The following is an 18789-nucleotide window of genomic DNA, read 5'->3' on the forward strand; positions in this document are numbered from 1 at the left end:
TAGTGAATGCGTGCAACACAAGCAAAAACAGGTAAAAACATCATGACTTTATACACATATTAAACATTAGTAACATAATCTACTGTACAGTTAAATTAAATAACATAAATATACAAAGGAAAAATGACATTTACCTTTGGGGCAGCGTGACTTGAGCTGGGTGGAGGCGGAAGGGAGCAGAGACCAACCCGCAGAATTTATTTATTTATTTATTTTCTTAAACGAGAACTTTTCTCAAATTAGAACATATCACCGGCTATTTCCTTCTCTTTAATCCATAATAGAAGAAGCCTCTCCATTTTGTTGTTGACCAAGGTCCTTCCCCTGGCAAGGAAAGTCTTGCCCTTAGAAGATTGCCGAGCGGTTACGGCCATACTCACTAGCAAGGTTAACTAACAGATAAAGTTTGCAAAGTCTTCACAGCACACCGACCAGCTGTGCCATCAAACTAGATGAAGGCATTCGGCCAATAGCATATCGGCATTTCTGTGATTGACGTGACGCCGGCCAATAGCATATCCGCATCTCCGTGACTGAGACCGTGACTGTGACCTTAATCGACCAATAGCATATCGGCATATCCGTGACTGAGACCGTGACTGAGACAGTGACTGTGAAGATTATAAGACCACTAGCATATCGGCGTTACCATAACATGCGAGAATAGTTAATTTTGTTGATGCAGCAAAGCGAAAAAAATAGTACGGACATACTGACGGGCATGTTGGATTGTTCGTAAGATGAATGGTTTGTGTATAAGAGGGGGACAAAAAACGCCGCGGTCCACGTTCTTAAGATGAAAAGTTCATAAAAGAGGGAGTTCGTAAACCGGGGGCCCACTGTACAGACAAATAGATACACATTTCAGACAAGTACAGGCAAACAATATGGATTACAGAAAACATTGTGCTATATAGTGCAATGATGTCTTGAAAGCAGGCAAAGCCATTGGGCAGGAACCATCCCACATTCCAACCAAGTGGACCGCAGACGGCCGATCTCCTAATGGAGCAAGCCTTAGCTTAATGATGATGTGCGTATTAATTCTTAGACGTGCATTGTTGTTTGTGTGTGTGTGTGTTTTTACAAACATCAGACATGCAACTACTTGTACAGTATGCTACAAGCCATATGTGTCATTTCATAATCAGAGTTGTACGAACATTGAGAGACTTGCTCAGTGGGCTAGCCCCTCAGAGGAAAGGATATACGTATTGTCAGAGTTGGATGTATTGCTGTGATGCATTACAATGCATTTTTAGCCTGAAAGTGATGTTTCCTGTCTCTTTTTTTTTTCTTAAATGATCGCCTAGCATTTCAACATGCTCTACATAGCCAGGCTTCATATGTTGCTCTGTTGGTGTTCAAACTAAACATAAGGAAGAAAAAGCCCCGTGTTCAGCACACTCGTTTGTTTTAGCCCATTTTACTCCTCTTCACTGTAGATGAATGAGGGTACGTTCAGAAATCAGTCCAGCGTGTGCGTTGCAACGCTCTGATCATGCAGACGCTCAGGGTGTTACTATTCCGAAATAGAGAGTGCACTAAAAACGGAGCATGTGTGGGTGCTCCGACTGGAGACAGCTGAGCCAGTGCATCAAGTAGGACAACAGACAAGTGCTTTTGGAAATCATGTGGAGAGTGCACTCCGTCTGAGAATGAAAACAAGCTCTATCAGACAGGTGTCGGTGAATTTTTGGCCAAGGAAAGAACTTTCCTGACATGATTCCGATAGATTTTGACGGTATAATGATCACATGTGCATGTTAGCAAATCAGTGGATTCATGTTCAAAATTTCTCTGGGACAAAGGCGACACAGCCAATACCAAATTGTGATTTTGGCATCATTTGCAACTGAAAGGGAGAGGTGTTTATGTGCATCATTGATCCTAATGAGGAAAGCTGTATCAAAATGAGTGGATGGACAGATGGATGGATGAACGGATGGACAGAGTTCAAAGAATAACACACAGGGCATTATTATTAAAACTAAATACCTTCAGTTACTGTAACTCGGCTATTTTTACATTCATCGTAAACGTTCTATTATGAGTGCTTGAAAAACATAATGCCTACAAATTATTTTTTTCCAACTAAGGTCAGTTTATCCAGATAAAATGACAGGAGTTTTGTGTGAGTGTGTGTGTTTCCAATAATTTCTTTGACATAAATAATAGTCCTGATATTTGCATGATATTTATCCCTGCAGTGACTCAATTTCCTCATTGTCCACAGGTGTTAACGAGTATGTGTAACTGTGAAAGTAGGGATCTTGTGGAAAGGGTGTGAGTTCAGTTTGCACGCTGGCTTATTGTGTGTTTCATGTTGTCACAGTGACCTCTACTGCTTGCTTGGTCACCCTGCCAACTTCTGTGTGTTTCAGAACCTCACGTGTCATCCCCCCCCCCCCCCCCCCCACCCCACCCCTGCCCCCCACGTGTTTCAAGTGAATAAAAGAGGAATGTATTTCTAGGTTTATATCTAACATGTAAAACAGGCTCATCCTTAATACATTCAAGAGATTTCTATCAAAAATAATGACGCTTAATAACCACACAGTACTAATCTATCCTCTATGATTGAGAAGTTTTCCACAACATTGAATTATTTTGGGAACAGAAATTATGCTTATGTCATACTGCAAAGCTCCATTCCTAAGGTAAGAGGTTAAGGATGAGATAGAATGTGGTTTTGGTTTGTAATTTATAGCTTTGGGTCCTAAAATTAAGCATCAATGAGCAACCAACACATCAGACATGGATTCAGGTCGAACCCAAATATGCATCCATTTTCCATAACTCTCTCATTGAATAAAGGGGGAGGCTGGCTGCTTAAAACTTCTTACTTTACCATGACTGCCTCATGCAAAGCCAGTGTATGTACAATCAATGAAAACATTAAAAAAAGGTCCATTCATCTATCCATTATCTTAACCGCTTATCCTCATAAGGTTGGCGAGCGTGTTGGAGCCTACCCCAGCTGTCCTTGGGCAGTATGTGGGGTAAACGCTGAACTGGTTGCATCTAGCTTGGTTGTGCCACTCCTCAGCGCAGGTAAAATCCTTTGATTGCCGCAAAGAGATTCGTGGTGGGCGGGGGTTGCTATCAGGGCCATTATCAGATATTCTGCTTTGGCTGTCCCATTGAGTTACATTGGGTGAATTGATATGAAACTAAAAACAGTTTATTAAATTTGATGTAAATTCATTCATTATTTTTAATACTTTATAATAATTTGTTATATTCCTAATTTATCATTATTATATAATTGATAGTAATTATTTTTATAAATGTAAGTCTTCACAAAAACAGTAATTATTAATATTTTTCAATGTTATGATTTTTTCAGTGTTTCCATTTCTTTTTTTCACTAATTCAAGCCATTCAAACATTCAACATGATTCCAACTTCATCCAGTCTTTTTCACTTTCATTCAACACCATTAAATTAGGGTTTTTGCACTTATATTTTATTTTATAATCTATTTTATTCTCATGTAAGTTCAAAAAGATATAAAATTATGAATTGCTTTTCCTTTTTGCTTTTATTGCTAATGATTAAGAAAAGTGCATTAGTACGCTAGATGCATTTCCGCAGTACATGTCAAAGTCTGACATCCATAGTCTGATATGATTGGGTAGTTTAAAAAACTCTTTGTTTTCTATGATAAATGAGTGCTAAATATGCTAATTTTTTCATGCTCTTTGCACGCTCTCATGAAGGCCTCGGTACAGCCTCAGTACAGTAATAAGTCTAGTTATGCCCCTGGGCTGTATTATGAAAAAATAATTTTTTGAAGCTTTTAACCATGTCCCAATGTTGATTTCTCAACCTAGATACACACTACCAATGTGTTATTTTCCTTCATCGATGCATTTCTGAGCATTCCTTGCTTATTCTCACACCAGCCTCGCCCGAGCAGATAAAATTGAGTTGAAGAAAACTCAAGAAGACAGAAGCATTTTGTACCAAGTATGCAAGAGAAAGTACATGCTGATCTTATTCACATCTTTTAGTTTCGTTTTGCTTCCGGAGCTGAAGTGGAGAGATTTTGCAGTCAGCCAAGTAAAGAGAAATCTTTCATTTATTTCTACAATGTGTTACTCTAGAAAATTGTGAGATGGCGAAAATGTGTGCTCGGGAGCACACAGCCGGACAATCAACATCAGTAATAAATACCATAATTCCCCAAGTATAGGACACATTTGTGTATAGGTCAGACCCTTCATTTTGCCAAATGTAATTCATATATTTAACTGTGGAAAGTGGAAAAAAACCATGAGCAAGTCCTTTCAAAACAAACCAGAATTACTGGCTGTTGCTAGTGGTCTGATGTCTTTTCACAGATTATTTGACTAAATTACATTTTGTTCACAGATCTTTTTACTGTATTGCATCATCCTATATGTACACTTCACACTGGAAGACTCCAGCTTACGTCTCCTCGATTCTGCTTCTTAGTACACTTGAAATCATGTCTATTTATTCAAAGGAAAGCAAAATCGCCTTCAATAAGTGCTTCAAAAAGAGCATCATACCAAAGATGTACATACTAGGAGAGATGCATAACAAGAAAAAAAATTGCATTTGTCATTTTGGAGCATACTGATGCGTCAATGTACCTGCTTTTTGAGTTACAGTTACACCATCAAGGTAATCATGTGCCACTTAGTTCCCCTATTATACCGCATGAGACACTCTTTGTAAGAGCCTCCATTAAATACTAAATGTTTCGTCAGTCATCAGCATGTTGCTCTCGAGGCATGTTTGTGAGGCCAGGAGTACTCAGAGTATTCTTCTATAAAAGGCTCCTTGCATTTCCCTCGGAGCAACTGGTTAATGTATATGTATGTAAATGATGTGCAGCTTTCACCGTGACCTAGCCAGTGTGACACACATATACGAACACATAGAACTCTCATCCATTCCTTGGATATATTTTTTCCTAAAGGACTGTTGGTTGGGCTGAGGTGTTGATTACTTCATAGCTCCCTATAGTCAAGTGTGTGATTGTTCGTGTGTGTGCATGTGTGTGTGTGTGTGTGTGTGTGTGTGTGTGTGTGTGTGTGTGTGTGTGTGTGTGTGCGGGAGTACGTGCGTGCATGCACGTGGGGGGACTAGTGGTGTGTATATGCATGATGATGTATTTGCATGGGCCACTTTTCATATTCACTTTTAGATCAGGGGTTCTCAAACTTAAATGTCAGGGGCCCCTTTTTGGTGGGCACATTTTTCAAATACCCACTTTGCAAATGTTTGCGGAAACAAACCAAAATAAATTGATGAACAAAAGTCCCCTTTTTATTCACCAAAATGTTTGACCCCATTTCGTAGGCCAATAATTTTTGACAATTTTCGTTGGAATTACTTCAAATTTTCACAGCTTTTGTAGAAACGTTTTGTTTTTGTGTGTAATGTTTGGCAGTTCTATTTTTTCAGGTTAAGAAATACTGTTCACTTCAAAAGAAAAGGCATTTTGCTTGTTAGAGTTTGCTCAGACTCAGCCAGCGAAGACAGTGCAGCCTTCTTCACAAATTTAGCAAGGAAGGCACCAACTACAAAACAAATTAGGACATGGCACCATCAATTTCAAGAAAAGAGCTGCTTATCCATACTTAAATCGCCTGGATCAAATCAATAAATATATGTACTTTTCTTTGTAAATTAACCAATAAAGCTTAAACATAAAGAGCATTCAGTTTCATTAAGATCCATCAAGTAGTTTCCGAGATATGGGCATTTAGAATGGGGTCAACCGTTTTGGAACACCCTGTGTATTTGTTACTTTTCAGCTATACTGAATTTTATATAATAAATATTGCAAATTGCACGCAAACTGGGTTAGACAGGGGTCTATCTGACAAAATTAAATTTTGATTACATTTGGAAAACCATATTTAAATGATTGAAGTGATTGATTGCTTTATCGAAGAGTCATGAATGCATTCACAATTTAATCCACCCATTTTCTAGAGACGCCTATCCTCACAAGGGTCGCAGGGTTTGGTGCCTATCCCAGCTAACTTTGGGACACCCTGAACTGGTTGCGAGTCAATCACAGGGCATGCAGAGACAAACAACTATTGACGCACCCAATCACAACTAAGGACAATTTAGTATGTCCATTTTACCTGCCATGCATGTTTTTGGGGTGTGGGAGGAAGCCAAGGTGCCCGGAGAGCTCCCATGTGGGGTTGGGGAGAACATGCAAACTCCACACATGAAGGCAGGAGCCAGGTGGATTTGAACTAGGGTCGCTTGAACAGTGAGGCGGACGTGCTATTAACTGCACCACCGAGCCGTCCACACAATTTAATATGAAATAACATTTAATTCACAAAAATATACTGTATATTTTTTATTGGTAATGTTTCACGGACCCACTGCAGTTAGTCCGAAGACCCAACTTTGAGAACCACTGTTTTAGATTACGAATCTCACACAGAAAATAAAATTTGGACCAACTACTTGCTGCTTACCCTGTGAATCTTCGCACCATCTGTTTTTAATTGAAATGACTGTACAGTGATTTTTTTTTTTTTAATATTTCAGTTATTTTTACATGTTGAAAAGGTTTGTTTATTGTAGAAAACTACGGTATATGGAGATATTTAAAGTTTTCATTTATTTTCATAAAACATGGCAGTGACTAGGGTCACTACCTGATTGTTTTTGATGAGCTTGCCATTGATTTACATTTTCCATTTCTATTTCGCACAGTAATTGTTCCATGAATTGAACACATTTTCTTTACCAGTGGATTGTCTCCTGGTGGCTAGTAAAAAGAAAACCAAAAACCTGCCGATCAGCCAGACTATAAACTGCAGGTCTCAAATCATAAGAAGTTGCTGCTTATAATGTGAAGAATACGGTGATTGTGCCCCGACAACAAAATGTTTTCATGTTTCATGTTCATGTCAGCTATGGTCTTCCATGAATTATGTTTGCTCGAAGAGAATATTCCTTAAAAAAAAAAGTATGAAAATTAAATATATTTCTCACACCATTACCAGGAATGATTTATAATCGTGTCAGGTAATATTTTGATCATGTGATGTGTTGACAGCTGTTTTCACTTCCTTTCAGCAACAGCGACAGCTGGACCTGTTAACCATCACCAATTGTGGTAAGTCCTTGGCATGCTATTTTCTACAAACCAAACTTTACTGAGAGTACATTTGGATGAAAGCTCTCTAACCATCCCAACACATGCTAGCCTATTGGTTTATTGTGAAAACAAATCACAATGCCATGTGCGCGTTCCACTTGTCGGAGAGGCACTGCTGTGGAGCGTGAGCATGAAGTTTGAAAACTCAAGAGAACCAGATAGAGATGGCAAAAGGCTAAAGAAAGACCCATATGTCCAAAGTATCTATGAGATTTAATGCGCTTTGATTAGAATCATACAGACGTGAAGCTCTTGCAGTGCAGGTTAATTTCAGGGGATTACGTCACAGCTGTTCTTCCAGACTGCACTGATACCGACACTGGCTGGTCTTCACAGTTTGACAGAGGGCAGCCAGTGAGAGATGAGGCAGGATGGAATGAGGATGATGCAGACTTAAAGTACTGCAACAAGTTTTGCGGCTAAGTGAAGAGTTAAAAAGAGTTAAAAATGTGTGGAAATACCCTTGTTTTTTTGTTTGTTTTTTTACCATCACCTGAGTTGCCAGTTTGTGTCTTAATACAAACTGTTCATTCTGTATCATAAACCTTTAAAGACATAGAATTATTTTTATTATTCTTTTCCGGTATTTTAATCCCTTTAATACTTAGCTTCACAGCATAGTGTTGCATTGCTTATGCTTTAGGCAAAAACAGTTAGTGCATTCCACACATTAAATGTTAATATTCATATTCAAGTTCAGTCGGCTAAGTTAGGGACAGACGTTTCAGAAGATGGTTTCAGTGGAGCTAGCGTTAGTAGCTAGACTATATCATTGTTATAAGTGTTTAATGTACCGTTTAACATAAGTTCTGAAACATAAATAATGAATGAATAAGATCTTGAAACACATTGACACAACTATTTTGTGGACTATAGCAATTGTACAGTGAAAATTAGTGTTAGCTTACCTTGTCATTACTGCTAATTTCGAAATGCTGGCGAATCCACTGTGGAAAGTGGCAGCATATCTTTTCCATACGACAAACTCTGCCAGGAGTCTCCTAAACTCTTGAGGTGGATGTGGCATCCTTGAGTGAGAGAATGATCATTTTGCCTGCTTTGTTTTATCCCCACTTTCAATCCTTCCAATGTTTCTTTTCTCTAACTTCACATTAAGATGGCACCACTCTAAATGATTTGTCAAATTACTGGTGCTGTCTGGTGGCTCTGTAGGTGTCGCACATAAAGTGGACCTAACTATTCGATTCTCCTTGTATTTATCTCTGATGAACTGAAAGTATTGGGTGTATGTCCATTTTGTGTACGTATTATTCTTAGACACCCTGTGATCTGCTGCTGCCGCATTCATCTCTGCTGTAGTAGGTACTAATAACAGGTAGAAAAGATTTTTCCTCTGACCGTGCTGTGTTTTTGTCGAATTTGGGGGGGAAAAAAAACACCAGTTTCACAATAAAATCTCATTGTAATGCATTGCATTACTCTTATTTGTACCAATTGAAATATTACTATTTCTTGTGTGTGGAAAGCATTACACTACCGCATTACAGCAAAAAGTAATGCATTACAGTAAGAACATTAATTTTGTAATGAATTACCCCCAACACCGCTGCCAAATGATGAGAAAGCTTATAAAAACGACAGAATAAGAGTATCGTGAAGTGGATTTTTTTTTTTTTGTCACTGTAATCGTTGGGGTAGGCATTCTGTTGGATGTCCGCAAAAAAAACACCAGTTTCCGTTGTTTATGCTCTTTTTTTGCCCACGGAAATACAAGCTGTTTTGCCAATTTGTTTGCAACGTTCTTTGCTTCCATTGACTAAATTAATAAATGACTTTGCACTGCCCATACAAAATGTGTGTAAACCAGGGGTTATCAATGTGATGCCCGTGGGCACCAGGTAGCCCCCAAAGATCACGTGAGTAGCCTGCAGGCCTGTTCTTCAAATAGCTTACAAGTGAGAGAATACCGGTGGTTTTCTATGAATTTTACAAACAATTATACATGTATTACATTTACATTTCATATTGCACTTAATTTACATATTTACTACAGCTGTTCCTTTATTATTGTGAATAATCATTAACATGATCAGTGTCTTCACATACACTTCATGTTACTCCATATCAAAGAAGTAGCTCTCAGTTTCAAAAAGGTTGGTTACCCCTGATGTAAACTGACTTAGTTCAGTTCACTACTTTCACAAGAAGCCTGAACAAATTCCTTCATATGTGTTTATCCATAGTCTTGATTGTAGCTCATTAGCATACACACATTAGCTGACTTGAATACTATATCAATGCATTTCAGCTAATGCATTGATATAGTATACAAATCGGCTAAAGGATGCAGAAAAAGAAGAAGACTACTACGTAGTATTTACTACTGTGACAATAGTAATTTTCCCAGACAACAGCAGTTAAACTGATGTATTGTGTCACTGTGTAAACCAAATTTACACCTGGATAAACCAAAATTTTCTGAAGCTAAACCAACACAAAACATGGGCTGAAATTGTTTTGGTTTGGTGATTTTTCTCTCATAGAGTCAGTTTGAACAGATCTCATGATGTTTCTTTTTACGACAAATTTCACAGTTCATTGTAAATGCATATATTCCACTTAACTGGGTTGACTGTATACTGTAATGTTAACAAGTCAAGATTTCAATAACATTTAATCCTTTCTGTAACTGGCAATGAACTTTTTTTTTCGCTTAATCTGTCAAAGGGGGCATTTAAACAAAGCAGAATAAATATTGGCTACTTGCAATTTAAAAAGGCAAACCCAATAGCTCATTTAGCTCAGCAAATCAGAAACATATTTTATGCTCATGTTAGTCAAACGAATTTGCTCTCTGAATAATTTTAAGTGTTACAAGTAATGCCATTCAACGTTATTTTGAAAAACATCATTGTTTTAGAAGCTTTTTTTTCTAAGTCTATTCCAGTCTAGTGCCTCACAGTGGCCATTCGTGCATGGTGCAGTTGGGCAATTATGGTTTTACTAGTTCTAGCAGAGTTAACTAAAAAAGTCATTTTGAAAATACAGTGGCCCCCCGTGTTACAAGATTAATCCATTCCGCGATTGGGTTCGTAAAGCGAATACACCGTAGGACGGGCAAACCCATGTTAAAAACAGTAGCTAATGCGTTTAGAATCCCAGGTAAAAACATCAAAATTGGATATACATATTAAAAATTGGTATTAAAATAGTGTAGTAAGTTCTACGTATATATAATATACATGTATAAAATCAGAACACATCATAAATAAAAAAATATAGAAAGGATTTATTTACCTTTGAGTGTCGATCATCATGCCCATCTCCAGCATTGTTTCCATATAAATCATCTTCTTACTTCTGTCTTTAACATCACTAGTCATCTTGGGACACCTTTCAACTTTGAATTAAGCATTAAAATGCACTATAAATACGGTTTTGTAACCACTCACAATAGAACAAAGCTTTAACGTTCCGCCATTTGGAAACAAGTGAGGCCGACCAATAACAGACCACCTCTCCTTGAGGAGACGCCGACAAATAGCAGACTAGAATTGTAGTGACGCCTTGCAGGGACGGCAATTGAAAATAAGTGTATTTACCTAAAAATGCCTGCAGATAGAGATGAAACAACACCAATACAGCCAAGCCCCTAGGGTCATGAGATTCTTTTGCGCGCAAATCCAGGAAAATGTCAGAAAAAGGGGATGAAAAAACTCAGTATTCCAGGTCGCAACATGAAAATAATGTAAGTCAGGGACGTTGTAACATGGGTGTTCACTGTACTTCGATGGAAATATGGCAGTTGCATGTTATATTTTTTTTTACCTTCTAGGCATGCATGGGGGATAAGGAGGAGGTGTGTCTTAAAAAACAAGAAGAAATATGAATGCATTTTTCTTTATTTATTTGTACTAAACATTGTACACATTTCTAAATGTACCAAACATTAAATAATTTGCTGAAAAATAAAATAGATTGTTTTGAATGGATAAAAATACAGCTGTATTTTAAATATTGTAATACTGAGATCCTGTGATATTTTTGCTTATTGGTAGAATCTAATATTGTTCCATGCCTAATTGTACTACACTTGCATAAATTACAGTCTGCTGCAGAGTGAGATTCACCGGCTATCACACCAGGCTTCCATTTCAAAGATGCCACAAAGTCAGTCGGGCCAGACAATTTGCTGTTTTGGCATGTCACTTTGCATAAAATAAGCAAAGTGATGATAAAGTATCACATCAGAGGCAGGACCCAAGAGTATGCAGAGACAGGTAGGTATGCTGAGTGGTGGGTTTTATTACTCTGCCAAGAAGAAATTACAGATGGACAGCTGGGCAGGCTGGCAGGGTATACACAGGGGTTTGGGGATTGGCCTATGGGTGTCTGAGGTTTCCCTGAGGACTCAAGCACATGCACTGCAGAAAAGCAAAAGGATTGTCAGGGTCACTCCTGAGCAAACGATTCACTTAGAATCAGGCAGAATCTTGGTCAGAGATAGGTAGGGCCCTCCAACCGGGTAAGCAGGAATTTGCACAGTCAAAGACAGGCAGAGTCTTTAACCAGGTCATCAGTCTGAAAAGGTATGGGGGGTGTGAACAGCAAAGCAAAGACAGGCTGGTCGGGCTTACAGTACAGTAAGTATTCTCTAGTATGGAATCATATTTGCCTTGTCCAATCTTTCCTTATAACAGAATTTCCTTATGTGGGAAACCGCAGTACATGCGCGAACGTGCAAGTACGTTAACAAAATACAGTACATGTGTAACACAACCAGTAAAATGCTAAATTATATTGTCCAAAACTTGTTTAATAAACAAAAACTGCATTGTACAGAACATGTACGGTATATGAACACGATACTGGAAAATACAAAAACATGGTTCAAATATTGTACTGTTTTATAAAATAACACCAATACAGGAGTGTACTGTATTTTTAATAGAGTTTTGTCCGTCTTGGGAAAAAATGAGTCTCTTTTGAGTTGTTGAGTTGGCTTCATTTTTTGCTTCATGAAAATTTTTGCCTGAGTATCATACAGTTACGTTACTAATTGCAAGTAAATGTCCCGTTGATCATCGTTGATGGCTGGTGATACTTGTGCATACAGAAGGATTTCTGATGCCATCTCCATCTCTTCCTTGCTGGACGGTGGCTTTTGATCTGGAATTGAACTAGGTACATCATTTTCTTCATCCGTTCTTTTTCTTATGGACCCCATGATCTGCTGGACGCAAATGAATAACATTAAAATCTTTCGTAATTACAGCCAAACTCATAACAATAAAGAGTCACTTACAAGTCGCCGTTTTGGATCCGATGATGGAAGATTGAAAAATGAGGAGCGGACGCAGTTATTCCGCAGTATTCAGCGGGATCTTCCTCCATTTGCACTATTGTGGGCTTCCGTATGGGTTCCAGGTACCGGAGGTTCCATTGCAAGGGATCGAACCTTTACTGTGATAAAGTGGTAGAAAATTTAATGCCTACATTTTTTCCGGGTTTGGGAATTTCCTTTTGTGGGAATACTGTACATGCAGGGTGAGTTACTGAAATTGGTTTCATCTGGTGGTGGTTATGCTGGTTGAAAGGAATGCAGGCTGATGGACATGAGAAAGAGTGAACTGATTGGGCTTGGCAGGCTGACAGTAAATTATCCCTACAGTTTTCCTGTCACAAGTTCATTTAATAGTATTCTCATGAAGCAAAGCATGTATTTATTTGTAATTATTGTTGTTGTTGCTAAGCTAGCATAGAGCTAACATGGCACTCATATTTATACTTTTGTTGCCTCCCAACTCGTTTCTTCACCTTTTATCTGCTGTACATTTTCATAGTTGATGTTAAAACTGAAACACCGAGGGGCTGAAGCCAATCATTGGGGTAAGTGATCTCATTGTAACATATTTGTATTGCCTTATCATGTTGTGTCATTCGTCATGTATGCGCGGTCAGCCCACTGTCTCATCTTCATACTGTAGCTTGGGGCATACAAACTTCCTTACCCCGGTGGCTCACGTGTTCATTGTGGTCATTTAACTAGCCAACACTCTAATACCTTATTGACTATACAGCACATGCAGGCTTAGTGAATGAAGCATGTGAGGCAAAATCTGCGTCAGACCATTTCTACACCATCTACCTTCTCAGTGTTATTTCCCACAGTCATACGGGTACCACCTACACAGACCCACTCAAACCTCTCTCGACCCTCCTTAATTGGACACTTGAGCGGCACACGGCTGCATCTGGCTCCTGTTGAACACAGCCTGACATTTCAGACTGCTGACCTTTCCAGCCCCACCACAACTAAATAATGATTAGTCCCGGCAATGCTTTTCACCACAGCAACGGCAACACAAATTAACTGCTGCTGCACACACATCAACAAACGAAGCCACACAACAAAAACACCTGAACGCTTTGTCTTCTCACAGTGAGAAAATAGGGTGCCGACATTGATTTGAGAGGCCGTTGTCATTCTTTTGGCCCATTGATTAGATTGTCCTTTTCCTTATGTGCAGTTGGTGCGCAATAATGTGTTGTTGTAAATCAACTCAGCTCGTCGCTTTTTAGTTTCTCCTTTTGCCTTTCATGTGCTTTCGGCATTACGGCGAGGAAAAAAAAGGTCAATCATATTCATGAAATCCATACAAGATTGTGAGGACACTGGCACATGAATGCAGCACGTGTGCGTCCAATGCATTGACGGGCATTCTCTAAATCTTTTGTGCTTCTCTCATTTGCTGTCACAGCACAGCAGGTAATAGAAAGATTGCTGTACAGTAAACTGCACAATAGTATCACAGAAGATAAAAAATATAAAGTAAATACTAAAAACATACATACAGTTGCAGAGAGAAGACTTTGTTCATGAAGAGTGTAAATAATAAAAGATATATGCAGTTTTCCCTCATTTTTTGCAGTTGATGGGGACTAACCCCACCCAGCCCACCAACCCCTGCGAAAAGTGAAATACGCGAAGTAGGACCTCACATACCCTCACAATAGACTGAGTTCAACCTAATGTTTCATCATTTAAGCTATTTCATACCACTGGAGATGTGAATGGACGCCATGTTGTACATAACAATACAACAATAAAACATGCATCATTAATACCAGGTAGTTTATACCACCTCTGTTAAACTCAAGGCCTGGGGCCCATAAAAAATATTCATACATGATTCTCATTACAATCTGCACCAAAATTATAATAAATAATGAGCCATCAATTTGTTTAGTTAATAATACAATGAGACACTTAAACACTTTTTATTTAACTGTTATAAGGGTCCAATAAGGAAAGTCATATGTATAAAGTGGCCGGCGACAAAAATTTGTTTGACATCCCTGCTCTCCATCATGTTTGTCTCTTTGTATGATGTTCATATTCTACATTTATGCCAGATGTAACAAAACACAAACACAAAAAAAACAAAAACTCTTTCGTCTCCTAACTCCATCAAATATTATTCCCCAAAGCTTGGGACTCATTCAGATTTTTGTTTTTGTTTAATTTTGTTTATTATGACTTTTTTTCCTTAGTGTGTATTCTTTTTGAGAAGCAGTGGGTTCGCTTTGGAACTCATGCATGACATTTTTGGCAAACTGCCTTATTACTGACTCATGAACATTGACCTTAACTGAAGTGAAGGATGCCAGCAGATTTTTAAATGTCCTGGGTTCCTTTCTGACCTACTGTTACTGTGCTTTTAGGTTCATTTCTGTAGGCAGACCACTTGTGGCAATGTTCCCCACTGTTCTTTGTTTTCTCCATTTGTGCATAACGGCTTTCACCATGGTTCACTTGAGTCCTAAGGCTTTAGAAATGGCTTTTTAAACCTTTTCAGACTGGTAGATGTCAATTAAATTCTTTGAGGCACCATAAAAAAAATACATTTTTCTTTATTTGGGTTGTTATCACCTAATATTGACATTTTCTTTTTTACTTGATTAAGATTAAGATGTTTAAAACGGCTAATATTTTTTCCAGCACCGTACTTATGCGGATGTGATTGTGAGTCAAAGAAACAAAAACAGGCAGCAGTATTGTTTGTATAGAATCTGATCACTAAAAGGTATGTATGAATTAAAAAAAAAATAAATAAATACAAAGTACGGAGTTTGCCAGAAATTGCCAAATTTATAAAAAGCATTCATTTTCATACTTACATCAATTCCTTGCATCATGTCCTTCACTGAGCTTCATCCATCTTTCATCTTTATGACTTTTATCCTGTCTTCAAGTGTTGGCTTGGTTTAGCCTCCTCATGGCGGCACGCGTCAAAATGACATTATTTTGGCAACCACGCCCCTCCGAGCAGAACAGATGCGTATCTTCTGGAATTCTTTTCCAGACAACATGGCAGAAACTATTGCTTATGGAAGTTTGCCGCTAAAAACACCTTTATGATTCATCTGAAAAGGAATACCATGGTCTAAAAACCGTAAACATCTCCAGGTGAGCACCACGTTGGGGAGAGATGAGAGGTCTGTTTAGATAATTTGAATCGACTAGGATTCTCTACCTCACTTATGGAGTAGTGTTGTTTGTATATTGTACAGTGTTACAGTATATTGTACTTGCTACAGCGTTGCTGAGTTACGTTTTTTTCATGTTGCGATGTGGAATATTTTGTTTTTTCGTCCCCTCTTTATGGTATTTTCCTGGGTTTGCGACAAAAACAACTGTCATGATCTTAGGGGCTTGGCTGTATTTTTGTTGTTTTGTCTCCATCTGCAGGCGTTTTGAGGTAATTGCACTTATTTTCAGCTGCCATCAGACTTGCCTCCCTGCAATGCGTCACTACAATGCTGGTCTGCTATTGGTTAGCCTCACTCGTTTCAAAATGGCGGAACAGTAATGCTTTGTGAGATTGTGAGTGGTTACAAAACCATATTTGTATTGCATTTTACTGCTTAATTCAAACTTGAATGGGTTACCCATGGGTCCCAAGATTGATGTTAAAGAGAGAAGTAAAAATATGATATATATGGAAACGAAGCTGGAGATAATCAAGAAATAGTAGCCTAACCTAGGCTACCCTTACTAGTAAAATGGGCATAACAAGTGCCACTCAAAGGTAAATAAATCCTTTCCATATTTTTTGTTTCTGTTGTTCTTTGATTGTATACATGTATATTATATATACGTAGCACTTATTATTTTGGTACCAATTTTTAACATGTATGTACAATTTTAATGTTTCCACCTGGGGTTCTAAACGCATTAGCTATTTAACATAGGTTTGAATTGCCCGTCATACGACGAATTCACCTTATGAGCCCAACTGCAGAACGGATTCATCTCGTAACACGGGGGCCCACTGTATATTCAATTCATTGCCACCTATAGTATCGGAGGCTGCGGGGGAAAGCTGCTCCGATTATACAGTGGTGCAAAACATGTGCCGGTATAAACTAAGTATAAACTAAGACAGACTTTTCCTGCAGGTTTGTTTTCGCCCTAGTGAATTTCAGTGCAACGCAAATGCAGGAAAACAAACAATCTTATAATGCAACAAGGGGATAATAACTTGTATGAGGACGTAAGCAAAACACAAAGGTTCAATGCATCATTTTTTTTTTTTTTTTACCATGAGGGATGTTTTGCTCATGCAGGTTTTGTTGTAGAGGAGTTTTACTGTACTTTTGTCTAACAGCAGGAACAAGAACAATACAGTTCAATGCAGACGTCGCATTTTCCACACAATCACTTTAGGCCTTGTCTACATGTAGCTGGCTTATTTAAATCTACATAGTCTCCCTCTCATCATTGTTGTTTGTTAATTTAAAGTTGCGTCTATACAAATCCTGCACAGTGCGGTTTCATTCACTTACAAGCATGCCAAAGTCGCTTGGCGGCAGTAGTGTCACTAATTCTGTCGAATCAGAAATAACTTCCACTTCTGACATCACCAGCATCTGCGACTTTGGCGGGAAAAAGAGTAGCACGATGATGCAAATCTCCGTTTAAGATGGTTACATGCAACCACAAAACCGAAGGCTTGGGCAAATCTTTACTTTGGCCGGAGGTTTTGAAACATTAGGATTTGATGGGGGGGGAGCCTGGCCACATATAGCAAATAGAGCAAAACGGAGACATTCACTGCCAATTTGCAAGAACCCCGGCTACGTGTTGACAATGACTGATAATGACATATTCTTCCCATGGAAACATTTAATGAAAAATTGTAACTTTAAAGTGTCACAACACGTCATACAAAGCACAATGTGCATGAGATGCTACAAAACAACGACGGTGGGCCGTCAGGGCCAACAAGGCCTTCTCTGCTGGCCTAATATAACCTGCCATTATCATAACTATAATAAACTATAATAATTATAATAACTATAATAAAAGTAAATTTCATTAGAAATTTATTTTTACTAAATATATATATTTTTATATATAAATGCCTCTGACGGAAGGCAGTACTATATTAATCCACCATGTTTAACAGTGGAAGTACCGTATTTTCCGCACTATAAGGCGCACCGGATTATAAAGTCCACCATCAATGAATGGCCGAGTTTCTAAAAAAAAAAATGTCATATATAAGGCGCACCGGATTATAAGGCGCACATAGAGGTGAAACCATAGTACTGGCTGGGGTTGCCTTATGCATCCACTAGATGGAGTTGCATTATGCAGCCACTAGATGGTGCTTCACTAAAGGGAATGTATTAAAAACAATAGCAAAGTCATCAAACTTTATTTATAGAATATAAACTTTATTCATACAATATAAGCGTATGGATATCATACTAAGGAATATTTGTTATTAAAAAAAATTCAGATAAAACAGAGAATGCGTTATCGGTAATTGCTATATAACTACTAAACAGGAGCCACAGAGCGCAGAATAGATCCAGATCAAGCCATGCACTTGTGAACGCACGGCGCCGCAATCCTTTTGATTTTCCCCTCGGCATGCATTATATATTTTTGACTCGCTATTTCGATATGGAGCACGAAGAAATTATGAATAAACAGATGTCAGGGAAATTTAAAAGACAGACATGCAACAGTGAACGCATGGCGCCGTCTTCTTTTTGATTTTTACATTACATATACGCATTACATATTTTTTACCTGCTATTCCGATATGGAGTAGCAAAAAGTAAGAAATAAATGAAAGACGGGGAAATTTAAATGATAAACATGGAAAATACGGTGGTTAAATAAAGTTATTCAAAAATTAAAAGAAAAAAACATGTTGCTCAACCGCTAACAGTAGCGTTAGGGTACATCAAAGCCAGACCTGCAGACGCTTTATTTTTTTTAAACCCACAATGGCTGAAAAAAAGCAAAACGGAAATTGAACTTTCAGCATTGGCGTCCATGTCAATACAAAAGGATTTACTATTGGAAATGAAGCGAAGGCAAACTCGACAACCAAGTCATGACAGACATTTTGCGTGAGTTAATATGTTTTTGTCATTTCATGTCATTCATATTCAATTGTCATGTTTGGTTGGCTTTTGTTGCGGGGTTTTGTTCACGTTTCTGTTCCGCTCGACTCTGGCCTTATTGTCTGCGTTCTCGTTAGTTTGATTTCGTCCACCTGTCTGGTGATACTTTGTCCAGTTTTGCTCCTGTTCGGTCCTGCCTCATTTCCTTGTTAAAACTTCCTTTTCGAGTCACGTAT

At 38.3% G+C, this 18789-nt stretch overlaps 1 protein-coding gene across 2 annotated transcripts in view; it reads left to right on the forward strand.

Annotated features, from left to right (window-relative positions):
• agbl4 (AGBL carboxypeptidase 4) overlaps positions 1 to 18789 on the forward strand; it is a 434905-nt gene that overhangs the window by 274573 nt on the left and 141543 nt on the right. For both annotated transcript variants that reach the window (XM_088425984.1, XM_088425985.1), the window contains one exon: positions 7087 to 7126. In XM_088425984.1, coding sequence (XP_088282110.1) covers positions 7087 to 7126 — 40 coding nt within the window. The remainder of the gene's footprint in view (positions 1 to 7086; positions 7127 to 18789) is intronic.

The sequence above is a fragment of the Hippichthys cyanospilos genome, chromosome 10 (genome assembly GCF_059441005.1).
Source record: "Hippichthys cyanospilos isolate Australia breed blue-spotted pipefish chromosome 10, RoL_Hcya_1.0, whole genome shotgun sequence".
Lineage (NCBI taxonomy): Eukaryota > Metazoa > Chordata > Actinopteri > Syngnathiformes > Syngnathidae > Hippichthys > Hippichthys cyanospilos.